Source organism: Solanum stenotomum, chromosome 11 (genome assembly GCF_019186545.1).
Source record: "Solanum stenotomum isolate F172 chromosome 11, ASM1918654v1, whole genome shotgun sequence".
Taxonomy (NCBI): Eukaryota; Viridiplantae; Streptophyta; class Magnoliopsida; order Solanales; family Solanaceae; genus Solanum; species Solanum stenotomum.
The window spans coordinates 10,232,644-10,248,422 of NC_064292.1; the positions used below are offsets into that span (position 1 = coordinate 10,232,644).

General features: G+C 34.3%; 2 protein-coding genes across 2 annotated transcripts; one reads left to right on the forward strand and one right to left on the reverse strand.

Annotated features, from left to right (window-relative positions):
* Positions 1–2,167: 2,167 nt before the first annotated feature.
* Positions 2,168–3,733, forward strand: LOC125844040 (uncharacterized). Its single transcript, XM_049523270.1, has one exon. The coding sequence runs from the start codon at positions 2,452–2,454 to the stop codon at positions 3,628–3,630; it is 1,179 nt and encodes a 392-aa protein (XP_049379227.1). The 5' UTR covers positions 2,168–2,451; the 3' UTR covers positions 3,631–3,733.
* A 542-nt stretch (positions 3,734–4,275) lies between these two features.
* On the reverse strand, positions 4,276–10,333 carry LOC125844048 (uncharacterized). The gene is made up of 4 exons (XM_049523280.1): positions 9,972–10,333; positions 9,104–9,240; positions 6,491–6,595; positions 4,276–4,931 (listed from the first exon to the last, which is right to left on the reverse strand). Exons 1-4 carry the CDS (start codon positions 10,041–10,043, stop codon positions 4,508–4,510), a joined length of 738 nt encoding a protein of 245 aa, XP_049379237.1. The 5' UTR covers positions 10,044–10,333; the 3' UTR covers positions 4,276–4,507.
* Positions 10,334–15,779: the final 5,446 nt, after the last annotated feature.

Consider the following 15,779-nt stretch of genomic DNA (forward strand, 5'->3'; position numbering starts at 1 on the left):
TGAAGCTTAAACAAAATTAAAGTTCCTAAAATTTTATCTTTTCAAAGAGTTCATTAAATACTTAATTACTTATTTGTACTTTTGTTGTCACCCACTTTGGAGTACTTATACCTTTTGTATGTCCTATGTCATCATAAATTATCTTGATAGCCATTGATATGGATAAAGGGTATAAGATTTCAAAGCATTTAATAAGTAGATAAGTTTAATACATAGATATGTGTTCTTTAACTTGACTTCAGCTCACATTTATGTCCTGCACAACTAGACACTTAAACTTGCATAAAGTTGAGCAAATAGACACCCACATCCTACCTGGCATCCTATATGACAATTTGCATCCTACGTGGTGCCCTAGGTGTATTATGGCATGTAGGATTCATGTGTCTACTCATTCAACTTTATACATGTTTAAATGTCTACTTGTGCATAATGTTGGAGGACATAAATGTAAAATAATGCTAAATTAAAGGGCACATTTATGTATTATGCCTACTTATAAAATGTTTTGAAATCTTACCCATTCAAGAGGAATATTTTTTTTTACCAGGTGTTGATACTTGGGGCGAGAGAGGGGCCGTATATGTATAGAGAGAGCTATGTTTGAGCTTTATGGGGAAATAAATAAGTGTTTGAAAAGGAGTCTGAATAGAAATAAGACTCTCATAGATTTGATCGAATCAAATGTTTTCAAACTCATTAAGAGATCATTTACTAAAAAAACAGATACACTTGATGGTCTAATGTCTAAACCATTCAAATTCAGACCTCCATTAAATACAAACAAATGAGACTTTAGTGTACAATGACTCATGAAAGATAATATAGATTTATTATATTATCAATTGAAAAAGGATATTAGAAGAAATCAATTATATAAAAAATATTATACATTTTTCAGAAGTTCAAAGCCTTAGTTTGATTTTGACTTTAGACCACTAATGTGATTGAGCTGCCCTTGAACACAGTTAATATGTTTGAAAAAGCCATTTAATTATCTAGGCGTCACTCACAAACAATAGTCATTTAAAAGAATTCTCAAGAGCTCGTGGGATGTCAAACCCAAGAACAACATTCACAAATTCGTATATTAGGGGTTATTTTTTTTAAAAAAAAAAAAAGAATGACAATTACTTATATTGTATAATTTGATTTTAAAATTTTTTGATGCACCAAATATTTTTTTTTTGAAAAGGTTACTTTACCTATACTAAACACTCTTCATGAAATTTCTAACTCTGACATTATGCCAGACCTTAACATCATGGCTCTAGCTTGATGATGGCAATTTTATTAGGAAAAATATTTAAATCCAATCTAAAACTTAATTTACTAAATTAACTCAAGTCTCCTAGTTAAAATAAGAGTAGGTAAAGTAATTTTAACACATGACAAAATCTATTGAGACTTTGAATGGAATCTTTGAATAAGAGCCATGAATGATGAAATGGAGATGGTAGGGACCTCCATTTTTCAATAGGTGGTGATAGCAAATTGAGGAAGTTGCAATGCCAAGCAAAGCAAAACCCCACTCTCAACTAAATATCTCTCACCCACTCTTTAAAAGCTAGAGAAAACATTAAAAGTGGAGGAAGAAAAATGTCACTCTCTTTTCTCACTTCATCATCATTATCATCATGCTCCATTTAGCAAAAGTCTTTCCATTTTTTAAGTGCAAAATTTCCTAAATATATTTGAAAAAAAATCTTCACTCTAGAATGTTGTTAATCAATCAAACCAACAAGAAGTTTTGTGAAAAGGAAAAAAAATGAAAATCTTGTGTTTTAGTTGTTTAATTGAAAACAAAACCTTCCTCTCATCATACTCACATTGATTTTTAAAAAACAAAGGACAGTCTGATGCACAAAGTTCTCACTATGTGCGGAGTTTGTAAAAGGGCTAGGCCACAAAGGTCTTGACACATTGATAATGGAAATTAAAAAAATACACTATTAATGCATTTCAATATGTCGTAGCAAGTAATTTGCCATTTTTTCCAGGTTAATAATCCTACTTTTCATAGATGGTTAACTTTTTCTAGGTCTCTAATACTACTTTTTTTTACTTGTAGTTATTTTTTGAGTGACCTGATAGTATAAAATTAATTTTGCTGTCAATGTACAAAATTAAACTCTTACTTTATCAGCGCTTCCCATGCTATATTTACCTACTTCTTACTTCATTCCCCATCCTCAATTTGTTTATAAACTTTTATAGTTCAACTCTAAGTCACTCTTAGCCTTGTCCTAGAACAAAGATAAGTTCCAAACCTCCAATGCCATGTTTGCACTCTAAGTAATGTGTTATATGTACTAACACACCATATTTTCTTAGCTTATTCTTGCCTCCCAAAGAACCAGATAAAGCAACATGAAATGTGTATTCTTATAGCAACCTAACAACCTATTCTTTCTTGATTTAAAGAACTAGAATCTTGATTTTTTTCCTTCGATGGACTCGTTCAAGCAAACATCAACAGGTTTTCTATACAACCCTAATTTAAGTACAGATTCAGAATCTGACCCCTCAGGAGTTCTTGAAATTCATGTCCACCATGCTAGGAACATTCACAATATCTGCATCTATAACAATCAAGATGTGTACGCCAAATTTTCACTTACGTACAATCCTGATGAAGCTATATCAACAAGGATCATAAATGGCGGTGGCAAGAATCCAGATTTCAATGAAGATTTAGCAATGAAAGTTTCCCAAGTTGATTCCATCCTCAAATGTGAAATTTGGATGCTCAGTAGAGCCAAAGCCTTGATGGAAGATCAACTCTTGGGATTTGCTTTAGTTCCTATTTCTTCAGTTGTTGGCAAAGGAAAAATCACTCAAGATTTTAGCCTTTCTTCAACTGATTTGTTTCATTCCCCTGCTGGTATAGTTAAATTGTCCCTTTTCTTGAATACCAACAACCTCATTTCAGTATCGAACAATCCTTCGTGTTCACCGTCATCTTCTTCTTCTATAAGTTCAGAAGTTGTGTTACTAGACAGAAATACATCTCAAGTTATTCTTGATCCAGTTGAGTACTCAAGAATTGAGTTCCCTGAGATCAGTTTAGTTCAAGAGAATCAAGAAATGGTGTCTCAATATTTTGACTTAGGAGGTTCATTTCTCCAACTTGCTGCATTCCACAGTCATCATCATGATGATCAACAACAGCCACAAGATGACTATGAAATGGCTGCAATAAATCCATCGGAAGATGATGACTCAAATATTTCTCCCAAACAAAATTCTTGGTTCCTTAGCTCCTCAATGACAAGTTCTCTAAGTGATGACAGGAACTCAGCAGATTCTTCACCAGATAAACAGATCAATGATAACAAAAAGGACTCAATTAAGAAAGAGGATGAAGAATTGAAAGAACCCCATGTGGTTTTTACAGCTCCATTAGGGAATATAATCAAGATTGATGCAGAACAATCAGGTATGCAACAGCAGATAGTGGATATGTACATGAGAAGTATGCAGCAGTTTACCGAGTCATTAGCAAAGATGAAGCTACCACTGGACTTGGATAAAGCTGATCAGAAAGATCATGGAAGCTCATCATCAGATATGAACAACAACAGGAAAGAAAATTCAAGAGTATTTTATGGTAGCAGAGCCTTCTTTTGAACTATGTCTCATCACGGTATTCAATATCTGGTTTTAGCACTGTTTTGGTCATCATCTTCTCCTGTTCTGCTTAGAATGACATAACAAAAGTAACTTTATAGTAGTTATTCCCACAAGAGAATTGCTCTCATTAGCCACAATTCCATGTGATTTTGATTAAAGTTTTTCTTGCGACTGAGTTATGTATGTAAAAGTGAATTATTCATGAAGATGATATCACCATTGAAAATTGTTGAAGGAACTTAGAGGAACATTTGTTCATTTTCAATTCAATAGACTATTGATTGATCAACTAAAGGTGCTAAGGCCAACAGACTTTTGGCATCCACTTTTGAGGTAAGGCTGCATTGACAATTGGCATGCCTACCACATTTTAAGTTTAAAATGCTATAGAAGAATTATTATTTTTGTAGAGACCAACACAGACAAAAATATAAGAAAAATTTACAATAAGAACCTGCATAAAACTGGTAAATGTAGGATAAAAAGTCATATGCAAGTTAGACTACTACCATTATTGTATTATTCAACTAAACAAATTTACAGGTCTTCTTAAATCCTCCATCCATAGCTGGCTTAACATATGAAGCAAAGATGGGAGTTGGAATAGACTAAATCTTAAGGATCTAAAAGATAAATATGAAGTTCACCTAACAATGTACATTTATTGGGGAAACAAGGAGCTTCCTTTTCCATTTGTCAATGATTATATGTATCTGGAATTGACAACAGGGTATGAACATGGTCCATACCATTTACCAGTAAATCCAGCATCTTTACTGTGTCAATTATTTTACAAATAAAAGAAGTGAAATATGTACAGGGCGGCACGATTCCTGAAGTCATGATCTTTAGGGTCGTCGTTCAGGAGCAGAACTCACTTTCGACCCATCCTCACCAAACGCTGCTGGTGCTTCTCAGCGGCCGCCTTATCAGCAGCTTCACGCTTCAGTGCCCTCTTGGCACGCCGCCCAACAAGTTCTTTAGAACCAGCAGTCTCCTTATTGGGCTCGCGGGAAGAACCAGCACCCGATTCCTGAGGGTTTGGTCGATAAACAGGCCTCGCTTCTTGCCTTCCTGCACTGACATATCCATTGTCTCCCCATCGTCTATTGCCTATACGGAGTCTTGAAGAACTGCTAATGAAATAATCTTCTGTAAAATCATCATCTGCATTATCATACATGTACAAGTCATCCATGTCATCATCAATCTCCGTCTTTTCCTCCACAATCAAAGGTTTAAACCATGATGCCCTGAGGAGAAGGCAAACACTCTCCTCAAACATGTAGTCCTGAAGGCTGTTAAAATGGACAAATAATTATTACTCAAGAGAATAGAAGTCACCAGCTACAAATAGAATTCAAAATCCAAAAAAGAAGCATAGATGGCAAACATGAAGACAATGCCCTTATAAAAAATGGAACCAAGAATGCATTAGTTATGTCAATATGTGAAAGGAAAAAAAGAGGCCTACAAAAGCTTTTCGTCCTCAATACAACCTAACACAGCATTCATACTTTGAATAGCAAACTGCAAATCATAAAGTAGATAATATCATGACAACAACACAGTGTTCTTCTTAAGTAGGAGGATTTGAAATTACTATAGTTGCTTCACGTTTAGATCCCAATGTTTATAGGTATATTTGCAAGGAAGACGAGATTATTTTAAGTACCATTCTGAAACAGTGGAGATTCATGAGACACTACAAGAGGATAGACATCTGATAATTACTGGATACACCTCTTCAGCTTGGTAAGCGAATGACAGGAAGATACTTCAGAATCAACGTGCTCTACCATATAATGGGAACTTTCCATGAATCTATGTTTGTTCAGGCAATTTGCCTTCCAGATTCTCATCTATGGGGAGGTGGGTCCTGGTAAAAATTGGGAGTTTGAATAATATGGAATAACTGATAAGCAAACTTTGTATTAAAGAGGCCACTGGAGAAGGGAATCCAGAAGAAAGTATCAACTTTAAGATCAGAGAATAGAATGTATGTGGTGTTGATCATATCTGTAACCTGCAGGGACAAGTCGAAAGAAAACGAGGATAGATTTACTGGTTGTTATGAATCATATAGTTTAGAGGCTTTCAATGAATAATGAAAGCAAGTAGTGATCTAAACCTCTCTACATTAAACTCTTGCTATGCTTCACAAGACTTCACATCTCCTTCCTTAGTCCTTGCCTCTGGAGGTTGCATCAACACCCAACAACCAAAACAAAGATAAGGGCATAAGGCAACTCATATACCACACAATTTTAAAGGTCTAGCTTCCCCCCAAGGAGCTGGCCTAGTCGTAGAAGGGTTGGAGTGACACCTTCAGAACCAAGGTTCGACCACCAAAGATACTAAGCTATATGAATTCTTCTCATCTACCTAAACCTTGATGCACAGATTTATCTAGTGTCTAGTTGGAGATAGCAGGCCCCCAATGAATAATCGAGGCACAGACACAACAGAAAATTATTTAAAAATTAAAGGTGAAGTTACCAAGGTAACTGCCCGGTACAAAACATAATTGGAGAACTTGATATCAATATGTTAGTCCAACAAATAAGACAATGACACGGAACTAACCTGCAAGCTTGAAAAACATAGAAACCATCCAAATAGACATCAAATTTAAGAAAATCGTAGCAAGTCACAAACTTACTAAAAAAACGTTCTGCTAGTCTCAATCTCATCAATGAACACATCTTTCCACCATTGTGCTCATGGTTTCATAATATCACTCACCATTAAAATATAACAGTGTTAATCAGATAACAGACTGACCAAGTTCATTAGCATCATGATGTTTCACAAATATTTTAAATAAAGGAAAGTTTACTCAAAACTAATCAGTTACCTTCCATCAAGTGAGCGATGGATGTAGAGAAACTCAAATGGATGCTTACACTGAGGACATGTTGGTTCCTCTTTATAGGTAGCCCAGCGAAGGATACAAGTCACACTGCACACAAAGCAAGGAGAATAATATTATCAGAACAGCATTTTCTGTAACTACAAAGAAAAGAAGATAAATACACCCTTGAAAGTTCTGCAGAATGCAAACTTTCAAACTTAGAAAATCAGTAAACCTGTGAAAAGACGGTTTCATAGTAATAAAGTCCAGTAAAAATTAACATAAATGAAGTATGATAGTCATAGCAACAACAATAATGTACCCAAGGTAATCCCACAAGTGGGGTTTGGGGAAGGTGGTGTGTATGCAGACCTTACCCCTACCGTGAAGGTAGAGAAGTTGTTCTGATAGACCCTCGGCTCAAGTAAAACATTTTAAAACAGGTATGAAAAAGGAATACATTAGTGAAGAAGTCATGATGAAAATAATGGAAAAAAGAACTATAGCAATAACAAATAGTACGATAATCAAAGAAAAGAGAACATGTGATAAAAATCGAAGAATAAGATACCACAAGAGTAATAATAATAAAAAATACTGATAAGGAAAACTTGACAACGCTTGCCTACCTACTAACCCCTTCTTTCATAATTATCGACCTCCATATCCTCCTATCTAGAGTCATGTATCATCAGTTAGCTGCAGGTATGTCATGTTATGAACTTATGTCTAATCACATCCTCAGTAATTCTTTGGCCTACCTCTACTTCTACCTTTCTCAGACACACCATGGTCAACCTCTCACACCTCCTCACTAGGGCATCTGAGCATCTCCTCTTCACATACCCGAACCATCTCAATCTTGTCCACCACAAAGACCACTAAACTTACCTTTAAGTCTAGGTGACACGTTCTTATCACACGACACCGGATGTGAGCCTCCATTTTGTTCACCCTGCTCCAATACGATGTATAACTTCATCATCAATCTCCCCATTTCACTAGATTATTGACTCAAGATACTTGAAACTTCCTTTCATGGAGAGAACTTATGTATCGATCTTCACTTCCACATATACGTCTTGGCCTCTTGGGTCACGTCACTCTGTCTTAGTCCAGCTCAACCTCAACCTAGACATCAAGGTCTGTCTCAAAAACTCTAGCCTATCGTTAAATCCATCGTGTGTCTCGTCAATCAATATTACGTCATCTACAAATAACATACACCATAACACCTACCCTTAGATATGTCGCATCAATTCATCTATCACTAAGGTAAAATAAAAATGGGATAATTATTTTTATCCTTGGTGTGACCCCATCACATATGAGAAGTGTTTCGAGTCTCCCCCTCTGTGGTTTCCCAGGTCTTGGCTCCATCGTACATATCCTTTGTCGCCTTAATGTATGTAATAGGTACACCATAACACCTCCCCTTAGATATGTCACATCAATTTTTCCATCACTAAGGTAAAATAAAAATGGGATAATTTTTTTATCCTTGGTGCGACCCCATCACATATGAGAAGTGTTCCGAGTCTCCCCCTACTGTGGTTACCTAGTTCTTGGCTCCATCATAGATATCCTTTGTCGCCTTAACGCATGTTATGGGTACACCTCTAACCTTCAATCATCCTCAAAAAACCATCTAGGGACTGTCGTATGGTTTTTCTAGATCAATGAACACCAAATGTAAAGTCTCTCTTCCTCACCGTGTACTACTCCACCAATCTCCTTATGAGATGAATGGCTTATATAGTTGATCATCACGCCATGAAATTGAATTGGTTCTCGACAATAGACACACCACCTCTTCACCCTCGTCTCCACCATCATCTCCCAAACTTTCATATTGTGACTCAACAACTTGATACCCTTATAGTTGTTGCAATTTTGGATATCAATCTTATTTTTGTAAACCGAAAACATTGTACTCTACATCCATTCCTTGAGCATTTTTGTCATCCTAAAAATGTAATTAAACAACCCAATTAGCCAATTACTACCAGTCTTGCTTGCACTCTTCCAAAATTCCACTGAGATCTTGCTTGGTCCGATGGCTCTCTACCTTCTCATCTTACAAATAACCTCCTCAAACTTAATGCATCTACGGTACCCAAAATTTGGACGACTCTCAAAGTTCTCAAAATCACCCAGTACAATATTCTTGTCCCTATCTTCATACAAGAGTTCATGAAAGTATGTTTGACATCTTTGTCTAATGTGTGCCTCTTCCAGCAATACTTTTCCTTCCTTCCTTGTTTTTGATGGACTTCACTTGGTTCAGGTCGTGGGCTTTTTTCTCTCACCTGTAGAGTCTATAAATCTTCTCTCTCGCCCTTCTCCTCCTCTTTCACGATCTCTCAATTAAAAATAGTTGCTTAAATATGCAAACATATGTGATTCTCCAGCACTATTTCATTAAACTCCATTTACTACCATATGATGATCATTGTGACAAAAACAGTTACAACATCATCTTATTGGATATTTAGGTACAAAACCAAATTGAAAGAGATAAGGTCATCTAAAACAGAAAACTGAACAGAAACGAATCAAGTCTGTGCTGATAAAATCGCAGTAAATAGACAAAAGAGAATCGTTCTTTAGACAAACCAGTAGGCATGCTCGCAACCTTTTACAAGGGCAGTTTCTTGAAGCACTATCTTATTCAAACAAACAGCACAAATCCCATGATGGTTATTCTCGCACCCAACTCGGGATGTTTCCTCAGTTGTGCTCTTCATTTTGTTCTGAAATGAAAACCCATATCAATCAACATATCCAACGTACTCAATCCCAATATCTCGACTAAACGCCATCCATGCAGGAAAAATATAGAAATAACAAATTCCAAGCTATTGTAACTTCACAAAATAAAATATAAAGTTAGATAAGAATGCCCATATAGAAAGTCTATTAGCAAAGTTTATCCATAGAAACGTCTACTTTACGGTAACTAGTTTGTACTTCAATCAAAACTTGTGAACATGTACAACTAACAACAAGCATCAATTGTCACCAAAACCTCCCCCATCACACAAATCTTCACTCAACTACATGTCAATACCAAACTAATCCAGGATATCGTATTTTTCTTTTTCACAGTGGCATCCTCTATATCCATTTCATTCCAACACTCATCATCACACAAATTTCAATTCAGATAAACAACTAAACTTCCAATAATCTAACACTACAATAACAGATTGAAAAGACCCTTATCCACAATAACACAAACAATAACAGATCAAAACTTCCATAATCATTTCAATGGAAAAATGAATCTTGGATCAGAGTAAAAACACTCGAGCAATTACAGATATTAATAAACTAAAATAGCCCCTAAACACAAACCCTCTTCTAGAATACACAATGAGGCCAGCTATTACTTCACAATCCTCAAAACCCACATAACTATTTCAAGAAAAAATTGGATCTTGAACCACAAATAACTAATAAAAGAAGAAAAAACCCGTTTTACCTGGGGTTCAATGAATAGATCTTGAATGTCGTTGACGAGTTGTGGAGATTCAAACTCGACAACTGTAGCCATATGGTGAAGTTAGGGTTGAAAAGGGGTCAAGAAAATGGTAAAAAATAGAGAAACGGAGAGATAATTATATACTCTACCGACTAGATTTCAGTATATATGTGTGGAAAGGGATAAAATTACAGAAAACTATGAGAGAGAAGACGAAGGGAGATTGATTCCCTAGGATTATTCTTGATTCCAAAAGGAAAGGGAGCTTCGAAGAGGGGACGAAGCCAAGGCGGATCACATACAAGAACTATTATATAGGATGTCCCACGTAACTCACCATAACCAACCAACTCACCCAACACCAAAAATTGGGGATTACAATTTATATTTATGGGAATTTGACAAATATACCCTTAACTATCGTAAATAGTATGCAAATATCATCCGTCATACTTTTGAGACATTAGTGTCCCTGCCGTCCAAAAACTAGAGCATATATACCCTTTATACTAACGGACATACAGTCATAATCTTATCCACCGATCCGACATTTATCGACGGATAAGATTGTGTCATGTGTCCCTATTTAGTCTTCCTTTAGAGTGAAGGGCATATATGCTCTAGTTTTTAAACGGCAGGGACACCAATATCCCAAAAGTATGACGTAGGGTATCTGCATACCATTTACGATAGTTTTGGGGTATATTTGTCTTTTTTCCCTATATTTATTAATAGATGATATTATGAATGGAAAAGGGTGAAAGGTGTCTTTCAAGTATGCAAACTTTATAATATTTGTCCTTTATTAATAGTTTGGTAATTTCGATTTGATATCTTTGTTAGGGAGCACTCCTTATCCCATGTGAAATTTTCTAGCGCGAATTTGAATTTAGTTGGACTTCAATGTGGATATCGAACACTAAATGAAAAATCAATTTTTTTTATTAATTTGAGAAACACATCTTAATGGTGTATGTAATACACTCTCTCTTTTATTTGCAAAAAAAAATTGTTACATTGATAATATTTGTCCTTTATGAATAGTTTGGTAACTTTTGGATCATTTAAGTTGCCTTAGACTCTTCTCAAAATAGTGCTTTAAACTTTCTCTTGACTCACTCTAATTTTCAAAATCAATGTAAGAAAAATACTAGTTCCAAAGACTTTTAGCAAAGCTCAATAAATAGAATTTATGTAGAATTACAAGCATGAACAGCAACCCAAAAATGTCAATGCGTAAAATATTGCAATCTTGTAAATAAGAATTGAGAATTCGGAACAAGAACATAACTCATATAAAAAAACTCTATGAAATTGAGGATAGAACCCTTTGACTGAACTTTTACTGCCTGAATTTAGATGCAAGACGTGAGGATGAACTTAGTCAATCACTAAGAATAGGCTTACATACCTGAGAAGATGGGATTGACTTGAAACCTTGAACGGAGGCTTGAAGCTGATGAACCTTAGCTCTTTCTTTGAGAGAACTTAAAATGTGTGAATTTGATTTGTCTAAGGGTTGGTCATGAATGGGGAAGTTATTATGCTATGATATAGACTTAAGAAAGTTAATTGAGGATAAAAGGTCAAGAATACCCTTATGAAAACGTAAGAAAACAACCGTTAATGAATCTCGTCAGCCAAATCGGCGATCTGGAGGTACCCTCGCCGAAATGTTCAACGGGTCACCAAATTGGGCTTTAGATCGCCAAAATATCCATAGACTAGATTTTCAAGACATTTTGGTGGGGTAATTCGGTGAGTCGCCAATTGGGCAGGTGTCCTTACTGAATTTCTCAACCCACACATTTTTCATTAAAATGATCATAACTTTTTACTCCAAACTCCCATTGATGCAAAATTTGTGGAGTTGGAAAGAAGACTCATAGATTTCAATTTATTAGGTCACGGGCCACTAACACTTTATATAGTGAGAGATGTGATCGTTTGAAGTTCACCTTTATATGAACTCATGCAAGAAATTAGGCGATAGAAAGGCTTTGAATTTGGCTTGGTGTTTGAGGTCTCTTATGACCCTAGATCACTTTCGAGACCCTTGATACATTTGGTAAAGGACCTTTAAAAACATGACCAAATAGGACATCACCCTATTCAAGCTCATATACTTACGACGAAGGATTCAAATTTTTAAAAGTAGAGTTGTGAGGTGTTACATTTATTTCAGTAAACTTCTAAATTACTTTTGCATGTAATTTTCATCATCATGCCCATATTTGTATATTTGTAGAGTTGCGAGGTTTTACATTAGACAAATCTTGTGCCTTAGTCATCATCATGTCATCAATATAGTGCATTATGACTTGAATCCAATATCTTATCATTATAAAAGCATTTTAGGCCATAATATGATAGGAATTGAACTAAATATTATATCACCATGATGCACCAAAATTTTAACTTGGTGTGTTATCCTTTTGGTGCGATGAAACTTGAATTCACTATCTTACCCTTATTCAATGACATAATATGCCAAAGCGCAATGAGACTCACCCCCAAGCCTATAGAAATATGTTACTCAATTATATTGGTTACAAGGATAATATTTTATTTATATGCTAAGGAATTACAGAAGAGTTAGCTAGAGCATACTCCCTAGATGGGCTAGTAATTACAACAACGTTATCAAAATGGGCTAACTTATTACATATAGATGGCCTAATTAGTCTAGTAGAGATAGCTCAATTCTTGTCTTTAGCAAGCAGATCTTTGATATATTTCGGTGGAGATTGCAAAATGATAGCCTTGTCATAGGTTGTTAGCATGGATCCTTCCTTAGATAGTACATCTGCTACGTAGTTACCCTGCCTGAAGCGAGGTCAGACCTAGAGGTGTCAAATGGGCGGGTTGGATTGAAAACAGAGATATTAAAATGGGTTGAAATAGAAATTAGGTTGAGTTCTGACCTGCCCAAGTTTACTTTGGACTCAAATGGGCTTAAAAGCGGGTTGGATCTTGACCCACCCAATTTTACCCGCTTAATCTCAATAATTTTAATATATTGTTATATAAGTTTTATAACCACAATTAGAATTTCAACTCAAGAAAATTTTAAAAAAAAGTTACAATTGGATAGATAAATTCTAAAAGATATAAAATAGATAGTAATTCATGCCTTCAATATAGTATCATATATTACATCAATGAAATAAAGTGTCTCAAGACGGGTTGAAATTGAAGATTAAATTGGGCTCAATTGATGATTCTCTTAGAATGGGTTGAGATTGAACTCAATTCAAATTATCTTGAGCTCAACCCTTAAAATTATGAGCAGATTTGACTGGTTACCTATAGTTGGACTCATTTTTGACGCCCCTAGTCGGACCAGTGGATTCTGCAACCTCTTTAACAGTGACCTGCATACAAGAATAATAAATTCATAAGGTGGAAGTGCATAATGAAGCGATTGTAATGACTTAGTGGAGTCTGTTTCAATCTCAAGGGCTCAAATTAACGTGGAAGGTCACGGTAATGACACAAATTTATAAATCACATTTGAATTGTAGTAGACTAATATTAGGGCATATTTCCTTTCAAGAATCAAGGGAGTAAATCAGATCTTCATTTTCTTATGTAGGTAATTTGAAATTAAAATTACTCTAAAAGTTACACATATATTACCTCCATGAGGAACACTACTACTAATTGTCTTCCTTTGCTTGATGTAAACTCATCATTCAGCAATTTGTGTCGTTGATATCTTTATTAATTTATGAGGTTTGTGCTGATAACGTATTATAAAATTATACTAAAAGTAATAATAAGAAACAAAAAATAAGACAAATTATATAGAGAACAAGAGCAAACTCTCTTCTTCCTTCCTATTCTATTTCAAGTGTATTTACAAATATGACTTATCATCCTCTTTATAGGATTCCATAGAGCTAGATAAAGAGAATGTCATAAACATGACATAAAGGGAGAAGATTATGGAGGAAGTGTGAAACATAGCATAAAGAATAGAGATCATAGAGTAGGTGGAACATAATAGTGAATAGTAGTATGAATATGGAGAGACTAACATGCTATATTTTTTTAATTTTTTTTTTGGTTTTCCACATGGTATCCGGTATCAAATCCCGACTAAATTTAGATTCACGCTGAAAAGTTATACATTGAAGGGTAAAACGCTCCCTAATAAAGACGATTCCGTACCCAAGGGGACTCGGATCCGAAACCTCTTGATTAAGGTAGACTTTTTTTTTTATTATTATTCATAACATGCTAGACTTTTTTTTAAAATTATGTTTGGCCTATTATTATGTCAAATTGATAACATGGACAAATCTCATATGTTCATTTGGTTATCAGTAAAGCCGTAGTAATGTAAAAGAGGGTGAAGAGAAAGAAATTGATTTATGTACCTGCCCTTGTAATGTCTTTCATAAGAAATACAAATTTTATAACACTTTTTTCATAAGATAATCATGTTAAAATAATATATTTAACTTATAATAGATCATTTATTGTTATGCATAAAGATAAGTTTTAACACAGGATTGAAAAACAATCATATAAAGGTCATGACGAAATCTTTTTGGTGGAGAAGTAATTAAATTGAAATTAAAAGCTTACAACAATATTTGGTCAATTTGAAAGTATATCGAATAAGAAATTTACATCCATATATACATTTTCAGAAATAATTAAATTTTTTTTTTTTTTATAATTAACAATTAGAAATTATATTTCACGAAAGTTCAATTATGCGCTTGCATGACGCATTTAATTATCAAGTCTCATTAATTAACCAATTTCTTGTATAATATAAAATTAGATATAGATAAAGTGATGTGACACCTTTTTATGTCCAACATTTTTATTTATCCTTTTTCTCTTCTTTTTTTCTGACGTTTTTCTCATTTTTGTTTCTTGCTGCTAATAACCAATGAATTAATAAAGGATAACTAACACAAATTTCACTAATTTAGTAGTTAATTACCTTTTTTCCTATGAGTTTGGGATATTACAAATACTATCCTAACTCGCACCTCAAATACATATATCTGGCGCGTCAGATACATGTATCTCAAATACATGTTGGCCAAATTTATATAACTAAGTGTATTTAAATAAAGAATGTAACTAAAAGACAAAATTTAAAAAGGAAATCACATGTGTAACAATTTTGGAGTATCTCGCGGTATTACTGCTCTTAAATTTTTTAAAAACATTTGAAATCCTTCCAATTGTTTTTAGAGAATCAACAAACTTTACAATTCTTCTTTCTTGAAATTCTTCTCCAATAATTTCGAGGTTTTATGGTTTCAACAATGGCGAATATCACTATATTATTAAGAATCATGTATCTCAAATTTAATGGCATATTAAGAATTAGAAACCCCATCACTTGAGGGATACAACTTAGATCTTAATTAACATTACTACTTATTGGATACATATATATCTGTTAGTATATCTTCTATCATACAAAACTAGATACAAGACTTAACTAACATAGCTACTTATTAGATATACATGTATCTGATAATAAATATTTTATCAAACAAAATTAGATACAACAAATGAGAAATAACATAATCAAATACATGTCATTATATCAGATACAAATCTTTAACACTGAAAAATACATATAACATTAATTTCAGATACGTATAAAGAATTTTCACAATCACATTTATTCATCTAATACTCAAAAAGCATCTTCTAAATTGTCTCTAATGATATTGGGATCTACAAAGGTTTCATCCTTCTGACCGACTTTTAAGTCAATCCAAACGGGCTTTAAATCTTACTAACGTAGATCGATATGATTTAAATAATGATCGA

Bases quoted from the DNA above. Each gene is read 5' to 3' on its own strand.
- LOC125844048 (XM_049523280.1), bottom strand. From the start codon at position 10,043: ATGGCTACAGTTGTCGAGTTTGAATCTCCACAACTCGTCAACGACATT. The intron at 9,241-9,971 runs GTAAAACGGGTT...TTTTCATTTCAG, and splicing joins ATCTATTCATTGAACCCCAG to AACAAAATGAAGAGCACAAC. The intron at 6,596-9,103 runs GTTTGTCTAAAG...CTTTGTGTGCAG, and splicing joins GGTTGCGAGCATGCCTACTG to TGTGACTTGTATCCTTCGCT.
- LOC125844040 (XM_049523270.1), top strand. From the start codon at position 2,452: ATGGACTCGTTCAAGCAAACATCAACAGGTTTTCTATACAACCCTAAT.